The 21,040-nt window shown below is 60.1% G+C and overlaps 2 protein-coding genes and 1 long non-coding RNA gene across 4 annotated transcripts; 1 reads left to right on the top strand and 2 right to left on the bottom strand.

Moving 5' to 3' along the window:
* Positions 1-2,072: 2,072 nt before the first annotated feature.
* ZNF598 (zinc finger protein 598, E3 ubiquitin ligase) lies at positions 2,073-13,968 on the top strand. 2 transcript variants are annotated; one of them, XM_070568792.1, is made up of 12 exons: positions 2,073-2,377; positions 7,695-7,807; positions 8,524-8,653; positions 8,966-9,177; positions 9,289-9,506; positions 9,953-10,070; positions 10,618-10,814; positions 11,019-11,103; positions 11,201-11,976; positions 12,505-12,655; positions 12,764-12,908; positions 12,999-13,968. In XM_070568792.1, the coding sequence occupies exons 1-12, from the start codon at positions 2,159-2,161 to the stop codon at positions 13,350-13,352; spliced, it is 2,718 nt and encodes a 905-aa protein (XP_070424893.1). In that variant the 5' UTR covers positions 2,073-2,158; the 3' UTR covers positions 13,353-13,968. The 2 variants fall into 2 exon arrangements, with proteins under 2 accessions (XP_070424893.1, XP_070424894.1); XM_070568793.1 differs by having other exon boundaries at positions 9,953-10,061.
* On the bottom strand, positions 2,741-7,696 carry LOC139074933 (uncharacterized). The gene is made up of 3 exons (XR_011524949.1): positions 5,732-7,696; positions 4,494-4,599; positions 2,741-3,307 (listed from the first exon to the last, which is right to left on the bottom strand). It is a non-coding gene; the product is annotated as an uncharacterized lncRNA (long non-coding RNA).
* A 2,006-nt stretch (positions 13,969-15,974) lies between the features above and the next one.
* SYNGR3 (synaptogyrin 3) lies at positions 15,975-20,649 on the bottom strand. Its single transcript, XM_070568794.1, has 4 exons — positions 20,387-20,649; positions 17,982-18,219; positions 17,496-17,638; positions 15,975-17,414 (listed from the first exon to the last, which is right to left on the bottom strand). The coding sequence occupies exons 1-4, from the start codon at positions 20,483-20,485 to the stop codon at positions 17,205-17,207; spliced, it is 690 nt and encodes a 229-aa protein (XP_070424895.1). The 5' UTR covers positions 20,486-20,649; the 3' UTR covers positions 15,975-17,204.
* Between the last annotated feature and the right edge of the window lie 391 nt (positions 20,650-21,040).

The raw sequence follows: 21,040 nt of genomic DNA on the forward strand, positions 1-21,040 counted from the left end.
GACATGGGAGCTAAATAATTTGTCCTTTTTATGCCAGTGGCTTTATGCTTGATGGAACATTTTTCTGGGTACAGAATTTGTGGATGGAAATCATATTCTCTCCAAAATTTTCCCTGTTCTCTCTGAAATTCCTATTAATTAGATATTGTACCTTCTGGATTCAAACTTCTATCTTTTTATCTTCTCCATTTTCTATCTTTGTCTTTTTGTTCTGCTTGCTGGGAGATTTCTTCAACTTTATCTCCCATTTTGCTATTGAACTTTTGCTGGTCATATTTTGAATTTCTAACAGTTCTTTCTTGTTCTGATTGTTTTGCGGTTGTTATTGTTGTTCAAGGCATCTTACTCTCATTTCATGGAAGCAATACCATTTCTGTGAATATCAAATACGGCTCTTTCTAAAGTTTCCTTCTGCTCTCGTGGGGCCGCTTGCTCTGGTCCCTGTCCTTTGCGCCGCGGGCTTTCCTCACCGGTCTGGAGATGCTGGGCTGCCTGTCCGCATTTGTGAGTGAGATGCAGCAACACAGACTAGATGCTCTTTTTGTGGGGGCATGGCTTGCTGGGCGGTGGGCTTCACTCTAGGGTGGCTGGGCAGCAGGATAGCTTTTCATTCCCTAATGGGGCAGGAAGATCTTTTGTCTGGAGCCGGGCAATCTCCAGGGAAAAAACCTTCAGTCTCCTGCTGAGGGTGACTTGGGGGTGGATTGGACACAGGGATCAGGGCAGGTGGGGAGGGCCCAGACCCCTCAGTTCAATGCGTGGGTTTCCTGCACTCCTGTTTTCAGTCCCCTGCCTCAGCCCACCCTCAGATTCTGAGTGAAACTTCTCATCGGGGTTCTCCCGAAAGTCTTAAGGATGCTTTGTAAAATGAGTCACCCTCCATCTTCTCCCTCTCATTCCAAAATTTGTTTACATCTTTCACCAGCTGCTTCTTCCCCTCCCATTCTCTTTGAGCTTGTGGATTAATAGTCTTATTCCTTGGCTGTCCTTTCAGCGGGGCTTTGTGAGAGTGAGATGACATCTGCATGCAGCCTGTCCACTAGGTGTAATGGTATGATGATCCTTGTTGTGCAAATGAGGAAGCTAATGGCTCAGTGAGCTGACCAAGGTCACCAGTGGCTGGACAGGGGTTTTAAGTCCATTTCTGTCTGATTTGAGCCCACTTCTGATTCTAAAGTCCAGGCTCATCCCCCACAACACAGTGCTTCTTTTCCAGAAGGGTTCGAGTTTGTACTGGCTTCCCTTGATGGCAGAAGAGAGATCTGAGTGTGCCTGGCCCCCAAGGGTAGGTAGGAGGCTCCCCACGCCTCCAGAGACCTGGCGCCCCAGGACTCACTACCATCCATTCAACAAACCTGCCCTGATGCTTCTCTGTGCCATGACCCCGAGCTCAGCTGGATGTGCCAGCCATGAAGAGGACAAGTTCCCTGCCTGACTATTCTATCAGGATTAGGGGAGATTGACTTGGAGATTATGTTACCATGTATTGTCTCTTCTGATAAGGATTTGAAAAAGTTCTTATGGGGGGGGTGGGGGACAACGACATGGACATTGCCTGGTGACTAGACCCGTGTGTTCCAAATACAAGAGAGAGGTCTGGGCTGGAGAGAGATTTTGGTTTCCTGACATGGTTGTGATATTTAGCAAATAAAAATACAAGACGTCCAGTTAAATTTGAATTTCACATAAACAACGAATAACAACTTAGTATAAGTAGGGCCCGTCAATATTTGGGGCATACTTACACTAAAACATTATTCCTTGTTCCTCTGAAATTCAAATTAAATTGGGGGTCCTGTGTTTCATCTGGCGGGCAACCAGACTCGATGGAGCCCCGGGGATCGAACGCCCGGAGGCGAGGCCTGGCCAGAGACGAGGGTCCATAGGGATGAGAGCCCGGGGTTGGACGCCTGGCGAGTCTGGCGAGCCAGCTGCGCCGGACCTCCGAGCCGTCTGCTCCGGCTAGAGCGCCCGGGGCCGGCGGCGCCGCTCTGGCCGGCGCCTCGCTGGGCTGGAAGTCGCGCGTGCACTTCCGCCGGGCGGGCCCGTTGCTGGGCGGGGCGGTGACGTCGTCCCGGAAGGGGCGGGCCCGCCGGGAGCCAGGCCGCGCCGCGCCGCGCCGCGCCGCGCCGGCCGGGAGGGGCCGGGAGCCCGGACCATGGCGGCGGCGGCGGGCACCGAGGGGCGGCGCGCGGCCCTGGAGGCTGCGGCGGCGGTGCCCGAACGGGGCGGCGGGAGCTGCGTGCTGTGCTGCGGGGACCTGGAGGCTACGGCGCTGGGCCGCTGCGACCACCCGGTGTGCTACCGCTGCTCCACCAAGATGCGGGTGCTGTGCGAGCAGCGCTACTGCGCCGTGTGCCGCGAGGAGCTGCGCCAGGTGCGCCGCGCCGGCCGGGCCGCGCGTTCGGGGCGCCGGGGCGGGGGCGCGGCCGGGCAGGGCGGCCCCGGGGCGGCGAGGCACCCGGTGGCCGGAAAGGGACTTTGCCTTCCTGGTGTCCGGCCGCGGGCCTGGCGGCGCCAGCTTCCAAAAATGAGGCCTGGCGGGGCCACCCGTGGTCGGGTCCCGCCCGTGGGGCAGATTGTGGGGCATCTGGGGGCGCCAGGCAGGAGGTGGCCGAGCTGGGTGGCAGAGGGATCGGTCCCTGTGGGGACAGAGCCTGGGGACTTTCCTCCTGTCTCCTGGGAATTCTTGCCGGGCCACAGGAAGGGGCATGATCAGAGCAAGAACTCCTCGACCTGCTCGTCTTTGGGAGTTTAATTCTCAGAGGTCTCCGCTCTGTTGGATGAGACAGGGTAAGGGGCATGTCTAGAGGCAATCTGTCTTGGAAGCAGAGGGTCAAACTGGGCATTTGCAGCCCAGCTGCCTTTCTGGGCTCCCCTGGGTGACTTGGAGCAAACTTCCTTCTCAGACTGGCGTTTTCGTCTATGGAGTGGTAGAGGTACTCAGACCTGCCCACCAGAGGGAAGGCAGAACCATTGAGGTCTCTACAGGGCGCTTGGTGGCTGGAGAGAAAAGTGCTACTGAGTTTTCCTCCTTCTTGCCACTTCTGACTCGGGGGCTCAGCTCCAGAGTGAAGGGGGAACTGTTTCTCATCTGTCCAGACTTGGAATCCCTGGAAGGGTCAGGGGGCACCTGGAGCTTTCCTCCCCTCTCCCAACGCCAGCTGCTTGCTAAGAGCACCTAGCCAGAGCTCCCTTGGTTTGCTGTGCTTTGAGATGTTTGCTTCCAACGCTGAGGAATTCCTCTGGTTTGTTCATGCAAATCTTCAGCTGGCGACATCTGTCAGAGAATCTGACTTTCCTCTTCCTAGAAGTGATGCAGAAATGGCATTGTTGAGGGATAGATTTCTTCATTTTTCTTTTTTAAAAGTAGACCCTTATGTTAAAGGAGCCAAGGAGATGCTGTAATCCCAAGAGCACTCCGTGGGCACCTACTCTGTACCTTACTGGAAAAAAGACACTTGGAGATGCTGTCAGTCTGTAATGGGGTGGACAGAGGTAGCCCTGGACCCGGGAGAGATCTGGGGTGCGGAAATAGCCGGAAGAACCTTGGGCCTGCGGCTTACTCAGAGGGCACCTCCTAGCTTTGCCAGAGCCTGCCTTGCCGACCAGTCTTTCATGGCATGACCGACCCATCTTTCATGACATGACGTAACTCCGGAACGGCCAGGTTTCCCAGCACACCTGTAGCTTCCTTCCAAGAAGGAAGGTGCTGCAGAGCCTCCAGCCCAGGGCACCACAGGTCTCACTCAGGAAGCCAGCAGACCCCTGTGTGTGGCATCTACGGCCAGCGTCTGGCCTCTGTCACTGCATGTGGGTCCCACACCCTCCGAGTGCTCTGTGGCAAGGGGGTGTTGACACGAGCTGTCAGCAGGTTCCAGCTGGGGTGTGGTTTGGAATCGGGTGCCCATGGCCAAGTCTGGCCTTCCTCTCGGGCCTGCCCCATGTTGCTGGGCAGTAGGAGGGTGTCCTGGGAAGTTTGAGGAGATGATGCACGTCTCCATTCGTCCTGCTGCCCTCCCACTCTTGGACTTGCGGCTCCACCCTAGCGTTTCCTGTTCCCCTGCTGAGTCCTCCACTGTCCTCTGAATATGTCCTGTGTCCCATGCCTGCTCAAAAATCCCACGGTGACCCAGTCCCTGAACCCTGCCTCTGTTCTGCCATCCCTTATGGGACTAAGTCTTTGTAGAAAATTGGGAGGAAAGCGTGCTAAGATGCTGTGTGGAACAGGCCAGTTCCGTTTGCTGGTTAATTCCTACACCTTGACTGAGTGCCTCCCTGTGCTGGCCCACAGGGGCAGGCATTGGGACGAGCAGAACAGCCCTGCAGCTGCTGGTCAGGCCAGGAGCCAGATCAATCTAGATTCCCTGGCAGGTGCTCAGGGTGGAGGCCGAGGCAGGCTCCCAGCGGATGGGCAGTGGAGTCGCTGGTCTCAGGGCATGTGGTGCTGGTGGAGACTGATGGCAGGTCCCCAGGTTCCCATCTCCTCTTACCTCGTCGCATCTTTCCCATAGGCCACTTTCTTCTGAAAGGTGATTCTTGTCTTGCTCTCCACCTTGCTCTGATCCCCAGTGATGCTGAAGAGGCTTGATGTGGCTGCTGTACAAAGTGAGATGTGTCTGAGCTGGGGGGGCCCTGCAGGCCACCTACTGCAGCCCACCCCCCATTTCACGGGCAGGAAGTGGGAGACGAGGCTGAGGCAGGTCAGGATGTGGTGCCTGCTGACTCAGGTCATGCCTTTCTGTTGTCAGTGCCCCGTCCCCACCACCCTGGTCCTCGCTCCCCTCCTCTAAGATCGGCCCTGCTCTGTCCTCATCTGGGTTCCTATACTCTAGGTGGGGTGACCCCCAGGCTCCCACCCCGTATTCCTTCCCCTGCCCCAGGCCCACCCCTCACCATCCAGCTCACTCTTGCTGGCACCACCCTCCTCTCACACACTCACTCTTCATGAGTGCCCGCTGCATACCGGGAGTGGGGAGCAGTGAGGCCTCAGGCAGAAACTCACACTCATCTCTGGGGGGGGCCCGAAAGGGGCTCTGTCACCTCGGTCTCCCTCTCACTCTCCTCAGGGACTGGCCTGGCCATCCTGGGGCCCACCCAGGAGCGCCCTTTCCCCCTTGGTCATTTACTGCCTGACGCACCCAGTGGCTACCGAGGATGGTCCATCCTCCAGTGTCTAGGCCTGGCCTGTGTCTCTGTCCTCAGACCTGTGATCCTTCTCATCAGGGTGATCACCGGGGTAGGTGGGTCTCAGGCCATACTAGTTGGACCCCTGGTGGGTTCCTGCCCATCCCTAACTGAGCTGCCACACCCGCATCTTTGTCCAGCCGCTTGGTCTTGCCGCTTGCCTCACCCTCTGCTAGGGGCAGGGACTCAGGCTGCCCTGTCATTCCTGCATTGTCTGCTCATCGCCGGCCTCTGGTACAGGCCTGGGGGTGCTCCAGTCCTGGTCTCTACTTCACTACTTCCGCGCCCTGGCTCCAAACCCACTCACCCTCATTCTCAAACAAAGCCAGCTTTGAGCCTGCATGTCCACGGCCACTTTCCTTTCCTAAACCTCTTTCCCAAGCCTCTTCCTGTGGTTCCAGGCCCTTCCTCAGCCATCCCAGTGTCCCCCTTCTCCTGGCCTGGCTCAGGTGTGCCTAGCCTGGGCTGCCCCACCAAACTGCTCAAGAGGGTCAGACACCCCACCGAAGCAGCCAGGCACTCGTTCTTGAGACCCATACCCTACCTCTGTCCAGGGCGAGGGTGCCTGCAGCCTGAGGAGACACCCACTGTGGTGGATCAGAGAGACATTTGAGAGGAGGGCACCCGAGCGGGGTGAGGTGGTAGTGATGGTGGCGTCCCGGAGCGGGTTTCCTCTGGGAAAGGAAGTCATTCCTCTGCTGAGTTTGTTGGACTCAGATGCTTTTTGGCAGCCTGGGAGGTTCCCTCGCAGGCAGATGCTGGGACTCCCAAATCTGCCACCTTGTGTTGCCTCAGCGGAGCTAGGATGCTGAGTCCCGGCTGTCAGTTCCACAAGAGACTTTGCGCTCTGTGCTCTTCCAGCAGCATCCTGAGCAGCTCATGGCCCTTCACCCCCAGGTCATCTCTGTTATCCTCAGGCAGAAGGCAGTAGGAACTGGGGTCGGGGCTGGAGAGGCACCTTTGGGAGTGGTTGGAAGGCAGGGCTAGGCATGGGCTTGCCCTTGGAGGGCAGATTCCATGGGAAGAGGCCAGGTGAGGCCTGGGGAGAAAGCTGGGGGAGGGAGTGTAGAGGCGGAGCTGCCACTCCTCTTTGAAGACAGGACATGGGAGCGCAGCTAGGATGAGGTGTCCACCAGAGCTCAAGCTCAGCGTGTGGCAGGTGGCCACGTTCATCCTGCCAAGCCTTGCCAGATGTGACAACAAAGGGGAGAAAGGCCTGTTGGGGTGCTATTCATCCCCACGGCCCCCCAGAATGGGTGCGACTGGACCCTGACACCTCCCCTGGGCTCCTGTGGGGGCAGACTTGGGTGTCAGCTCCTCTTCCCTCAGATCCCCTCCCCCTCGCCCCAGGGAGCCAGTTTGAACTACCCTGCTGCAGGGGGACAGTATGACCACCCACTCTCCCCACCCAGTCCTACGCGTTCCCGAGTTCATGACCATTCTGATCCCAGACATCTTCCTTAGCTCAGCCTAAATATAACAGGGATGACCTTGACATGACCTTTCCCAAGGTGACAATGTCCCCCGGGTATGCTGGTGAGGGCTCTGAGCTAAGGCAAGTGACCAGCTCCAGGCTAGGAGGACACTGGTGGACTGGGAAGGGGAAAAGAGAGGAGGTGATGGGCCAGTGTGGTCTTGATCTGAGGGAGGAGAGTGGGGCCAGAGAGAATGGGGCTGTAGGACGAGGGTGCAGTGCCCTTGTTGGTTCAGAGGGGAGGCCTGAGCCTGTAAGAGGGCCCCAGGAGCCATGCTGAGGGTGCTGGGGCAAGGAGTCTGTCATCGTACAGTGCCCGGGTCTGTGGAGGGGCAGAGCAGGCCGCCAGGCCCAGCAGGCCTTCCCTGAGGGTGCAGAGACCCCTGAGAACGGCCCCTGCTGAGGCACACCAGCTCGTCGGGCACCCACACACAGCCCGGGTAACAGGCAGGAAGCTGACGGAGAGCGGCCAGGGGCTGTGACCGAGTCCTTTGGGGGAGCCCCTCTCCTGTGGCATCATGGAAACATCATGGGTGGATGGAGGGTGGCCTGGCCTTGATGCATGGTCACCTGACTCGTCCTGGCCTGTCAGCGTTAGTTATTTCCTTAGCTGCTTCTTGGACTGCGTCTCTCCTCTCTCCCTGTGAAAGCTGTCCTGTGCTCAACATCCATGTGATGAAGCACTGGTTTGCAGGGTCATTTGGTCCCTGTCACTGCCCCTGGGGGTCACTGCCCCTGGGGTGGCATCATCTGTCAGCAGGTGTGGGTTTGGCTGTGGATGAGTGGGAGCCAGCCGCCCCCTGGTGGTGAGGCCTGGCGTTGTATCTCTGTCCTGGCACCCCCAGGTGGGTGGATGCCAGTAAAGAGGAGGCAGCCTGGGCTAGCCCAGGGCAGTGGAGGGGGCTGCCTGCTGAGGCCTGCCTCAGGCCTCCCAGGAGGGACCCTGAATACCTCCCTTTCTCCTTAGCCTGACGGCATCCTCCAGTGGGTGTCCACAGCCCTGCTCACCAGTCCCTCTTACTTTCGGTTCCAGGTGGTCTTCGGGAAGAAGCTTCCCGCCTTTGCCACCATCCCCATCCACCAGCTGCAACACGAGAAGAAGTATGACATCTACTTTGCTGATGGGAAAGTGTTTGCCTTGTACAGGTGAGAAAGGAATCCTCAGCCCGGGATTCCGAGGGTCTGCAGCCAGCCTGTGTCTGCGGGCACTTTGTGGTGGGGACAGGCGCATCCCCATCACCTCCTGTGCTCCTCACAATCCTCAGGTGGGTGGAGGCACTTGGTGTGACATAAACATCAGGGCCAGGTAGCTGCGTTCCTGTCCTCGGTTCCCTCTCCTGTAACGGGGGATGCGCACAGCATTGCTCCTAGGGTGGTGATAGAGACGGGGTGGGGGGAATTCAGGGGAGCACTCCTAGTGTGGCACACAGCACCTGCTTTCTGGGGCTCTCTGAGGTGCATGCGAGCTCCTGCAAGTCAGGCTCTTAGCCCATAGTGGGAAAACCCCATAAAGGGGTACAGCTGTTATGGGGGTAGTCCTCATCTTCCAGGTGAGGGGTGGCCCCCTGGCTCGGCTAGAACCTAGGCTGTTAACCTCCGTCCCCTGTCTGGCCTCAGTCATCATGTCCACCTGACACAGGGTTAGTCTCCTGGATCATGGACCCGCCCCATCATGTGGCCCCAGGCCCAGCACCACCTGACTCAGTGGCTGAAGTGATGGAGGACACGGGTGGGAGTGCCTGTCCTCCTGGCTCCTGCTTCCATGTCTGCAGGGGTGTGGAGCCAGGGGCCGTGGGGAGGCACCAGTGCTTGCTGTGGACAGTGATGCTGAATGCCCCTGGGGGTTCCTGGTGTCTCCCCAGGCAGCTGCTGCAGCACGAGTGCCCACGGTGCCCTGAGTTGCCACCTTTCGGTCTCTTTGGGGACCTGGAGCAGCACATGCGGAAGCAGCATGAGCTCTTCTGCTGCAAGCTGTGCCTCAAACACCTCAAGGTGCGCCCCACCCCCACAGCACCTGCCTGAGGCTCTCGGGGACCCAAGCAGAGCCCTGGGCAGTGGTAGATGGTGGCCAGGCCCTGTAGACGGGGTGGTTTGGGAGCAGGGGGCTCAGTCAAACAGCTGTGAGGGGTTTGTTGCTGTCACTGACCCTGGACAGGTTGCACACTGCCTAGGCAGGGAGGGGCTCCTGGTCTGGGGGCTCTGGGGCAGAAGGGCACCCCAGGATCCTTCTCTGTTCTTGGGCAGTGGGGAGGGCTGGGAGGCCTGGGAGCCACCACCACGTGCCCAGCCCCCTGTTCCCTGCAGATCTTCACATATGAGCGCAAGTGGTACTCGCGCAAGGACCTGGCACGGCACCGCATGCAGGGGGACCCTGACGACACATCGCACCGTGGGCACCCGCTCTGTAAGTTCTGCGACGAGCGCTACCTGGACAACGACGAGCTGCTCAAGCACCTACGCCGTGACCACTACTTCTGCCATTTCTGTGACTCGGATGGGGCCCAAGACTACTACAGGTGGGTGCGGGCGGCACAGGGGACCCCCAGGACACCCCAAGTGGGCTGGGCACAGGCTGCTGGTTGGAGTGGTGGGGCCAACAACACCTGCTGACACCCCGCCTCTGCCAGTGACTACGCCTACCTGCGCGAGCACTTCCGGGAGAAGCACTTCCTGTGCGAGGAGGGCCGCTGCAGCACTGAACAGTTCACCCATGCCTTCCGCACGGAGATCGACCTCAAGGCGCACAGAACAGCCTGCCACAGCCGGAGCCGAGCCGAGGCCCGCCAGAACCGCCAGATCGACCTGCAGTTCAGCTACACGCCACGGCACTCTCGCCGGAACGAGGGTGAGCAAGGCCTCCAGCCCAGTGCCCTGCTCTGGAGGCCTCAGACCTAGGTCCTGATCTGCCCCCTGTTGTGTCAGCGGGGAGAAGGGACACACCTGCTGACCCTCGTCTCTTCGCCCATGGGACAAGCCTCGAGCGCTTGAGCACACTATGACTACAGGGAGCTCTCTGCTCCAGCCAGCTCTGTGGTGTCTTGAATCTGCTGTTCTGGGGCCCTCAGGGGTCAGGAGCATTACTGAGTGCCTGCTCTGTGTGGGCCTGCCAGCCCAGGCCCCTCTCCCAGCCCACTTCATGCTCTGACTGGTGCCCAGGCTGTGGAGGCCATGAGGTATCTGAGCCTGTCCCCAGCTCACATGCCGCGGGGGGCTGGGGAGCCACTGCTCTTGATGCCAGAGCACTGGCCTCGGGATGGCCCGGGCCCATAACAGGCTGTGTGCTGGCCACAGGGGTCGTTGGTGGCGAGGACTACGAGGAGGTGGACAGGTACAACCGCCAGGGCCGCGTGGGCCGGGCTAGCGGTCGCGGAGCCCAGCAGAGCCGCCGAGGAAGCTGGAGGTACAAGAGGTGGGAGGATTTGCATGCCACTGACATTCTCCTGGCACCGCCTGATGCGGTGGCAGTGGCCGGCAGCTGGCGGGGAACAGTCACAGGGGTCAGGGGACTTTGGCCTTCTGGCATCTGGTGTCCTGGGCATGGCAGCAGGGTCTGTTCAGTGTCCCCAGCGAGCAGAAGTTTCCTCTTCCTTCTAATTTCCACCAGAGACGCCAGGACCCTGCGGGTTGGGGCGAGTGAGAGGGGTGTGTGTCACTTGGGGGTTCAGAGCAGTTGTGTCCTGAAGCACCGGTGTGGCAGGCACACACTCAGGTTGGGGGTGGACCCCAGATGCTCTCTCAGAACCCTGGGCCCAGGTGCTGCCCAGGGAGCCACAGCCCGAGGCTGGCAGGCCGTTGTGTCCTGCTGCCTCCACAGCACCCTCTGCTGGCCGCAGGCCTGGCTCCTGGCAGCCTCCTGGTGTCCAGGCTTCCCAGGGGCAAGGCCCCTCCCAGGCCCCTTGCCTTGCACACCACTGTAGTCCTGAGCCTTGCCCAGCCTGAAGTCCTCCCCATCCCAGGGAAGAAGAGGACCGAGAAGTGGCGGCTGCCATCCGGGCCTCAGTGGCTGCACAGCAGCAGCAGCAGCAGCAGGAGGCACGTAGGAGCGAGGACCGAGAAGAGGGTGGCAGGCTCAAGAAGGAGGAGGCAGGGGCACGAGGGACCGAGGAGCCCCGTGGCCCCCGGCGCCCACCCCGGACTCAAGGCGAAGGCCCGGGTGAGCAGACCCTACCTGCAGGCAGTTCTGCCCAGGCCTCGAAGCACCTGGGAGGTGAGAGAGAGGTTCCTGACGAGCAAGGTGCCTAGGACTGGCCGGGCCCCACCCTTGAGGTCAACAAGAATCCATACTCTGCCTGGTCACCCCAAAGGGTCTGTTCCCACCCTGGTCAGCCCTGACAGAGGGTCTTTTGGCATCTTGTAGTTCCCAAGGAAGCCACCGCAAATGGTCCTGTAAGCCAAGAGGCCTTCCCAGCAAACAGCCTGGCCTCAGGGGCCACACTTCCGAGGTACACATGCACGAGCTGGGGTGAGGGTGCAGGGATCCTGGAGGGTGGGTGTGGGGCAGGCCAAGGTCACTGACTCTTCTCCTGTCCCCGGGCTCAGCACCCTCCCACCCCCGACTTCAGAGCTCAAGGACGAAGACTTCCCCAGTCTCTGTGCCTCCACTTCCTCTTCTTGCTCTGCGGCGGCAGCCCTGGGCCCTGTGGGGCTGGCACTGGTGTACCCTGTTCCCACCAGGGGCAGGAGCACCTTCCAGGAGGACGACTTCCCTGCCTTGGTGTCCTCTGCCTCCAAGCCCAGCACTGCCCCCACCAGCCTCATCTCTGCTTGGAACAGCAGCAGTAGCAAGAAGGTGGCACATCCCACCCTAGGGGCCCAGGCTGCCAGCGGGGGCAGCCAGCCCCCCAGAAAAGCTGGGAAGGGGGGCAAGGGTGGCAAGAAGGGCGGGCCACCTCCCGTAGAGGAGGAGGAGGATGGGGAGGAGGACGGCCATGCCAGCCGCACCACCCAGGAGCTGCGCAGCGTGCCCACCACGGTCGCCGTCTCCTCCCTGCTGGCACTGGCCTCCACCCAGACCGTCACCAAGGTCGGCAAGAAGAAGAAGGTGGGCTCTGAGAAGCCGGGTGCCACACCACCCCCACCACTGCCCCCTGACAAAGACGGGCCCCCTGGAGCTGAGCAGGCCCCCACGGGTAGAGCTGAGGGGCCAGTTGCTGTCATCGTCAATGGACACACAGAGGGGCCGGCACCGGCTCGGAACATCCCCAAGGAACCCCCTGGGCTCCCGCGGCCCCTGGGGCCCCTCCCCTGCCCCACACCCCAGGAAGACTTCCCAGCACTTGGCGGCCCCTGCCCGCCCAGGATGCCCCCTCCCCCAGGTACGTACACCTGGCTTGGGCCTGCTTTGGGCATCTGGAAGGGGCCAGGGTCGCAGAGTTGGGCTAGAGCTTCTGGGCCCGAGAGGAACACAGCCTGAGGTTGTGGGGTGCAGGGCAGTCACAGGCCTGCACTGGGGAGAGGTGAGCCTCTGTGGTGGTTTCTAGCTGCCTCGAAAGCCTAGTGTCCAAGTTTGGATGCAGGTGCCACGATGTGTGAACGGTGTGACCATGGTCTGCCACTTAACCTCTTTGTGTCCCTTTGCTCCCTATAAAACAAGGCAGTCCTAGTGCCCCTCAAGATGGGGGCACATGAGTTAATTTAGGCCAGGATTTGCTGTGAGGGAGTGCAGCCAGTGTGCTGGCTCTTGGCATCCCTAGGCCCTGGATCTGCTGTGCAGGGGAGGTGTGGCCTAGGGACGAAGCCTGACCTGGCTGAGCTGGGCAACCTGTGGGAAGTGGGGGACTGAGGCCTGGCTGTGCTCAGCCAACGAGGGCCACATTCTGGGTCTTGCTGTGCCACCCCCACAGGCTTCAACACTGTGGTGCTCCTGAAGGGCACTCCACCCCCACCTCCACCAGGTTTGGTGCCTGCCGTCAGCAAGCCACCCCCGGGCTTCTCCAGCCTCTTGCCCAGCCCCCACTCGGCCTGCATCCCCACCACTGCCACCACCACAAAAGTGTAAGTGTGGGTGGGCCTCCTGGCCTTGCGCCCCTGGGAACCGGGAGGGAGTGCACCCCAAAGGCTGAAGCCGCCACCTCCTCCCCATTTCCCGTCCCCTGAACCCAGGCTGACCCCTGCGCCAAGGGCCTACTTGGTCCCTGAGAACTTCCGGGAGAGGAATCTGCAGCTCATCCAGTCCATCAAGGACTTCCTGCAGAGCGATGAGGCCCGCTTCAGCGAGTTCAAGAGCCACTCGGGGGAGTTCAGACAGGTCAGGCGGGGCGAGAGTTCGGGGGGCCAGCCTGGCGACCTGGGGCCCAGGCCTGGGCCGGGTGTGACCAGGTCTGGCTCTGGGTGGCAGGGCATGATCTCTGCAGCCCAGTATTACAAGAGCTGCCGGGACCTGCTCGGGGAGAACTTCCAGAAGATTTTCAACGAGCTGCTGGTGCTCCTGCCTGACACGACCAAGCAGCAGGAGCTGCTGTCCGCGCACACAGACTTCTGCGGCCGCGAGAGGCCTCCTGGCACCAAGGCCAAGAAGAACAAGAAGAGTGCGTGGCAGACCAGCACCCGGCAGATGGGCCTAGACTGCTGTGTGTGCCCCGCCTGCCAGCAGGTGCTTGCGCATGGCGACGTCAGCAGCCACCAGGCGCTGCATGCTGCCCGGGACGACGACTTCCCCTCCCTGCAAGCCATTACCAGGATCCTCACGTAGCTCCCGCCAGTGTAGGCAGAAGCTGCCATACCCATGAGCCTCCTTTCTCCTTCCTCCTCCTCCTGGGCTGCCAGGCAGCCAGGTAGGGCCCCGGTGAGGCCGCCTGCTCAGGCCCCTCGGCCTGCTAGCCTGCCAGGGGTCGCTGGGAAGGCCCCCCTGCCCCATCAGCACACCGTCATGCAGGAGTCCATTCGGTTTCCTCCTGGGAACTGGGCAGAGGCCCCTGCCTCGGCAGCGGGCCAGTGTTGGTTTGTACTCTCATGCTTTTGGAAGCTGCCAGGGGAGGGAAGGGCCGGCATGCCAGGACCTGTCCATGCTGTCAGAGCCAGTGGCCACAGCGGCCTGATCTGGGACCTCCTGAGCCTGAGGGCAATGGCACTGCGGCCCTCGAGCTGGAAGCTGTGGGTCCACTGCTGCTGGAGTCAGATGTTGAGTGTGTTGTGTAAACAGTTGGCTGTTTCGTGATTCAAGAATGTTCAGGATTAAAAGCAGACAAGAAATTGTGCTACTTGAAGTTGAATCTTTTTACGAAACAAGCTGAATCTGGGATCGCAAATTGCCTCTGACCTTTTATAAGACAGTTTATCTTCAAATAAATTTATTTTGCAATAATGCACAGAGCTGGTGTTCTGAGCTTCTCTGCCTTCTGAGGTCACCCTGCAGCCAGGGCGACTCTGAGAATTGTCAGACGCTCCAGCTCGGGCGGTTGGCCAGTGCGCACTGGGGTGGAGGAAGGCCCGTGGGGAGAGCTGGCCAACAGGGCTTTGCTGCTCACAGGCAGCGACAGCCAACCGTGGGCCCCGGTCCTGGAGGTCTGGCACTGCCCAAGCCTTCCAGGAACAGACGCAGCCACGCATGACCTATACTCGTGCACTGAGTAAAGTTGTCCGTCCAGAATGTGGGAGTCCTAACAGACGCACAGTCCACATCCACAGACTGGTGAAAGAGCTGCTGAAGATAAACTCTAACAAGAACCATTTAGAAACAGTGGAGGCCATGTCTGAAATACTGTAAGAAAATCATTTGTGTTTAGTTATTTGGATCTAGTATTTTGGGAGGGGACCAGACACATGTTGAAATCATACAGTCATGTCGCTTCACAACGGGGATACGTTCTGAGAAATGTGTCCTTAGGCGATGTCGTCACTGTGTGAAGATCATCGAGTTGACTTTACAAACCTAGATGGCATAGCCTACTGCACACCAGGCTCTAGAGTACTGATGGGCCACTGCCGCACACGCGGTGTTGGTGACTGAAATGTCGTTATGCAGCACGTGACTAAACGTATAGCCACAGCCAAGTAAGGCAAAGGAAGTGTCCTTAGATGAGCACAAACAGGGATCTCTTTCTAGAACCTCAGCCCAAAGCCGAGGACGAGGATGGTGCTGCCTGCCTGCCTGTGGCTGGGACTGGAGCATGTCCCTGGGTGGTGGCCATGCTCAGGGCCCCTAGGAAACGAGTCCTCACCCTCTTCACCCTGCATCGGGCTGCGCAGAGGCCACCTGCTTGCCCCAGCATAAGCCCCTCCTAGCTGATGCCCTTTGCAGATCTGAGCACAACCAACCCCACAGAAAGGTAATCTAGAAAATGGGATATCTCATTAATGATACTGAAAATACTCCTAAAGAAGCAAGAACCATAATAATAGGCAACACTTAAGTAGCAGTGCTGTGTGACAGCTGCTACTCTGAGTCGTTCCATGTGTTAACATTAACCCCCGCCCCACAATGTGGTAGGAACTATTCTTCTCCTTTTATAGATGGGAAACCTGAGGCAGAGACAAGTCAAGAGATGCTCAAGATGCCGAAGCTTGAACGTGGCGAAGCCAGCATCCAGCTGCAGAGCTGGTTCCTAACTGCCTCGCTCAACCAGGACGTTACTAAGCAATTAGAAATCTCAGAAAAACTGTGATAAAAATCCCAATAGGTGGGTTCGAAAGTCAACGAGCAAGCTGGGGAAATCAGGGCAGTTGGCCTTGGATTGTGGCTCTGGAAGCTGCCTGGTACACCTGATGAGGGTCCCAGGAGCAGGAGGTGGTGAGTAGCGGGGAACGTTTGGAGAAATGAGGACTGCTTTTGCCAGCACTAAAGAAAGATAAACAAGCACTGAGCAGGATAAGTTTTTTAAAAGCCACATCTAGACACAACAGAGCTTAAAGAGAAAAAAGTCCTAAAATTACCACCAAAAAGATCACCTACAAAGGATTGCAAATCATACTGTGATCACCTCTCTCGTCAGCAGTACGGGACCCTAAAAGATAAGAGAAATACCTTCAAAGTACTGAGGAAAACTGTCTTTTAAGAACGTGGGAGTAATTCAAAGGCTGAAGGTTTAGGTCCACAGGCTGATGAAAGAAATGCTGAAGATGGGCTCCGATAAGAAGTACTTGGTACTCCTGCTATTATAAGAAAGATAAAAGAGATGGAGTCTCCCCAGCGTTTCAGAGAGCTGCTCTGAGCAGCGCAGTTCTAGAGCAGCATGAGGTGTGGTGGGGGCTCCTGGGCCTGGGGCCTAGCCTCCACCTCCCTGACCCTTCCTGGATTCTGAGCCCCGTGCCCTTCAGACCCCAACCCCTGACACCAGGAAGGGCAGGGGAGAAATGACTCCAAGAGCTTCTGGGCCACGGTAAACTCACTTACAGTCTTTATTGTAAAGAAGTTGCAGTTGGAACCTGGGACACTGAAAATACACAATCACGGATTGTTCTTTCAGAAGGGGAAAGGAGAGATCCATATGTACAAAAATTGTAAACATGTTCACTTAAATATCCACACGTAATTGGTCTATGCTACAATGTACAGGTTGTCATTCAACTGCAACTCCAGAGGGAGGCGTCTGTCTGTAAGAGTGAAATGTAGCAACCGCATTTGGTGTTGACATAACGTGAAAAGCCAGCTTTGAGCAATGCATGAGTAGTCAGCTACACACAGGAACCCCAACCTCGGGCTGGGCCTTAAAACGGGGTGCAGGGTGGGAGTTGAGGGACTGGTCCAGGAAGCCAATGTAAAGGGGCTTGCACGGAACGGCCATCTCTGGGGCACTGTGGGCAGATGGAGCTTCTAGGCCACTCCTGTGGTGCTTGTCCCCCCAGGAACCCAGGTGTCCCGAGTCCCCCTCAGGCAAGGAAGGTCTTACTGAAGGGCAGCTGCCATGTTGCACCTTCGTGGCCAGAACTACCCACACCTGGGCAGGGGCCTGGGCCAAGGCAGGTAGGGGCTGGAGCAGGGGCTGCAGACAGAGGGGCTGCTTGTGGGAAACTAGAAGGTGGAATCTGAAGACTTGACCACAATCACAACATCGACAGGGCCAGGCTACCCTAGTGAGCCTGTGAGAGGAACTGGAGGGAGGCTCCAGACAGAGTGCATGGCCCAACAGGTGAGCCACCATGACAGGAGCAAGGACCATCACTACCCACAAGGACACAGGATGGGGAACAGTGGCCATGTTCCCCAGGCCACGGGATGGGGGTGGGGCGGGAGCAGCTCCTGCACCTGGCTATGGAGGGCTGCAGGACCCCTGACCCCAGAGTGAACAAGTGAGCCCCAGGTTGGCTGGCTCACGAGGGGACCTACCCAGGCTGGTTCACTGGAGGCTGGAGGGCACATGCCCAGGGTTGTACTGCCCCCTCTCAGGACCTCAGGCCTGGGGGCCAGGGACTAAGGGGATAGAGGAACTTGCAGGGGACAGCTCAGGAACCCTGGGGGCTACCCTCTCTTGGCCCCAGACAGCCCACAGTGGCCACTGGCTCTGTTCCTGGTGCTGTGCCAGGAGGACCTGAGGGAGCTCCCAGGAGACTCCGGGCCCTACATCAGTGGGGCGGCCTTCGAGCCCTGGTCTAGGCCTGCCGGCCACTAGTAGGCGGGCACCTGGTACCCTTTGGGGTTTGTGTCCAGGGTCTCGGTGAAGGGTGGGCTCTGGTAGGTCTCGGTGCCCTCCACGCCGCTGCCCACTGGATAACCGGGGTAGCCCTGGCCCGCCCCAGCGCCCAGCTGTTCGGTGGCAAAGAGCGACATGTCGGTGCCCAGGCGGAACCGCTGCAGGGCCTTCACGGTGAGCGCCGCCTGAGGGGGGGGAGCCCGGGATTAGCCAGGGCCGACCCGCCGCCGGCCCCGCCCCGGCCCTACCCGGCCGGCCGCACTCACCCAGCTGAAGATGGAAAAGAAGCTGAAGGCGATGGCTGCCCGCGCCGCGTCTCCCGCCTGCATCGTGCCCTGCCCGGGCGCCGTGCGCTGCCACTGGTTGGTGAGAAAGCAGAAGCCCACGAACCACAGAAAGGACCAGAGCCCTGTGGGCGAGCGAGCGGCCGGGTCAGCGGGCGCGGCACCGGAGGCTGCACCCGCCCGGCCCAACCACGCCGGGAAGGAGCGTCAGACCGCACGGGAGCCCCGCCCACCGCCGGGCTGCGCCTCACTGCGGCCAGAGCAAGCCCGGCTCGCCGGCACCTGTGCCGCTCCAAGCACCTGACAATCACAACGCCCTCTTCCTGGCCCCGCCCCGGCCCCGCCCCGCGAAGCCCGGAGGCCCCGCCCTATCTCGGCCCGGCCCCGCCCCCGAGACGCCCACAGGCGCTACCAGGCCCCGCCCCCTCTCCGTCCTGCCCCGCCCCCTGCGGACTTGACCACGCCCACCTGAGAAGCCCAGGTCGAGGAGCACCGCGCGGCGGCGGTCGCGGACGCTGCTGATCTGCTGGAAGCGCACGTCGAGCAGCAGGAAGGCGGCGCAGGCGAGGAAGGCCCCGAGGCCAAGCACGACGCCGAAGCGGCAGGCGCCCGCGTTCCCGTTGAAGACGCAGCGCAGCTCCGGACCGCTGTCGGCGTTCACGTAGCCTTCGTTGATAATGGGCCCGAAGACGGCGATGGAGAACACCTGCAGGCGGCGGGCAGCGCTCACCGCGATGGGCCCCCTCCCGGCCGCGCCCCGAGATCTGTTGCCCCCCGCGAGCACCCGTGCCCTTGGGCCTGTCCCTGAGTTCCCCTGCAGCACAGGGTCCAGATCTGGGTTGGGGGTCTTCGGGTACCTCTCCCTTCATACCTCCCTCGGGTATTTAGTGATTACGGACAACGTGTACCATTTAGTGAGCATCCACTATGCCCAAGCACTGTGCTTAAAACTGCTACTTTAGGGCTGGCCCTGTGGCGGAGTGGTTAAGTTTGCGCGCTGCGCTTCCGCGACCCAGCGTTTCACCGGGTCGGATCCTGGCGCGGACATGGCACCGCTCATCAAGCCATGCTTAGGCGGCATCCCACATGCCACGGCTAGAAGGACCCACAACTAAAAATATACAACTGCGTACCAGGGGCTTTGGGGAAAAAAACGAAAAATAAAAAAATCTTTAAAAAACTGCTACTTTACATGAGTTCCCTCATAAGAATCCTCCCAAAAAGCCACGAGGGTGGCATTGTTCTTATTTCCTTTTTAGATGGGGAAATTGGGGCTCCAACAGGTGAAGTGACTTGTCTAGGGTCGCACTGCTGTTAAGAGCTGGGGCTGACATTTAAGCTGGGTCCTCCGTGCCGCATGGGGCTGTGGTGTCGACCCACCCTAGAGTGTGGGAACAAGAGCCTTCACCTGAACCAGCGATTCCTAGCCTTGAGCCAGGGGGTGCTAGGGAAGGTAGATGTGGATCGGGGAGAGAGGGGTTGGAGGGTAGTGGGGGCAGTGGAGGGACAGCCAGGCCCTGTGTGAAACCCGCTCTCAGCATTTGGGAGCTGTGCCGCCCTGTTTCCTAGCATGCCAACTGTAGTAACGGGCAAAGCTCATGGGGTGTTGGGAAAAGAAAAATAATGGCCACCCAGCCTTCTGCACTTGGTGGGCACTTGAGGGATGACGGCCCCACGTGACTATGATTAATTATTAATACCACCCATAAGTGTTTGGGCTCCAAAGGCAATACCATTGACCTCTGGGCTTCAGTCAGACGTCAGAGCCTTGTGCCTAATAGGGCTGGAAGGCAGGCAGGAGGTGAACCACGGTCATTTAAAACTAGATGCTGCTCTTTTAGCTCTGGGCAGCCCTATGTTTCTAAAACAAAAAAAAGACCTCCAATTTCAACTTTCAACTTCATTTCTTTCCTTTCCCTTTCGGGTAGTCTTAGAGACCAAGTGAAGAGGGGAACCAAGGCACAGGACATGGACGTGTACCCCCAGAGTGGTCCACAAGTCGGACCAGAGCTGGGACCAGAACGTAGGGTTCCTGCTTCCCGGTCTGGCGAGAGTCACTCCACCAGGAAGGCCGAGGCCTCATGCCCCACCCTGGACACCCTCCTCCTTGAAGATGGCCGAGTAGGTGCCGCAGATAGCAGCCGCGACCGGCTGGACAAAACCCAGAACTCGGCACCTCCCCTCCCCTCTCTCCTGCCTGGAAGGGTGGGAGGAGGAGTACTTGGCCTAGAGACGCCCTGTACAGCAGGCTAGGCTGGCCCCAAATCCTCCCCTCTCGCACCACCTCCAGGCAGCCCTTCCAGTGCAGAGCCCCTTCCCGCTGCCCCACCCAGAGGGATCCCAGAGCATCCCTCCAACTCACAGTTGCAACTGGGGGGCCTGGGAAGGGCCAGCTCCCTTCGAAGGAGCCTGGAGGATGTTTGTACGGGAGAAGCAGGGGGAGGCTCTGCCTGATCCTCTCGGCTCCCCCCCGTAGTCCCGTCCTCGCGGTGAAGCTGAGTGCCCAAGCCCCTCCGCGAATCCCGGTCCCACCCCTGTGCCCGCTTCCAGATCGTGAGAACAGGAAAAACGGAGCAAGGGCTGAAGAAGGGGATTGAGTTAGACCTGAGGAGGAATTGGGGGGCGGCAGGCGGTGACCTCTCAAGGTCCCCGGCGGTCGCCGCTGGTCCCTCCCCCGCCCGCAGGTGGGCGCGCCCAGCCGGGTGACGTCACCCCAACCTGGGGCCGGAGGGGGAGGGGCCGGCAAGGAGAGGATGGGGGCGAGGGGCGAGGGGCAGTGGGGAGGGACGAGGGATGAGAGGCGAGGCGGGATCCGGTTCTGGGGCGGGGGCGGGGGCTGGGGCCGGGTTGGAGCCCGGGCTGGGGCCACTCACCCAGGACGCGACCCGCAGCAGGGTCTGGGGCCGCCTCGCGAAGCTCACGGGGTCCAGGGCGGCCCCCGCGCGACCCGCGCCAAACGAGGCTCCCTCCATGGCTGGCCCGGGCGGGCCACGCGCCCCCGGCGCCCTCTGTTGGTCTGTCCGTCCGTCCGGCCCCGCCCGAGGCCGCCCGGGGCTGCTGCTGATGATGCTGGTGCAGCCGCTGCCGCTGCCGCCTCCCGGGAGCGCGCGCCGGCCGTGGCGAGGGCGCGCCGGGCGGGGCCGAGCCCGCGGCCCCCCACTGGTCCAAGAGCGCGGGGCTGGAGCCCTCCCTTCCCTCCGCCCCGCCCACCTTCCACCCTCCACCCTCCACTCTCACCTGCATGACCCGGGTCAAGATGGAGACCACGAGCCAGGGCCCCGTCAGGGGCAGGGGCAAGGGGCTGGGTCCCCCACTGCCCCTCACAGATAGTCAGGAGTCAGCAGGGCAGGCGGACACTGGGCTCAGCCTTCGCTGAAGCCAGGCGGATGGACAGATGGACCTGACCCCGCTGTGTGTGCAGCGCCCTTTTGTGAGTAAGGGGGTAACTGAGACCCAAGGGCTCCAGCGTCTTCCCTTCAGTCCTCATGGAAGGAGAACCTGGCTCCCTGGCCCTGATGGATCAGAGA

The sequence above is a fragment of the Equus przewalskii genome, chromosome 12 (assembly GCF_037783145.1).
Source record: "Equus przewalskii isolate Varuska chromosome 12, EquPr2, whole genome shotgun sequence".
NCBI classification, from domain to species: Eukaryota; Metazoa; Chordata; class Mammalia; order Perissodactyla; family Equidae; genus Equus; species Equus przewalskii.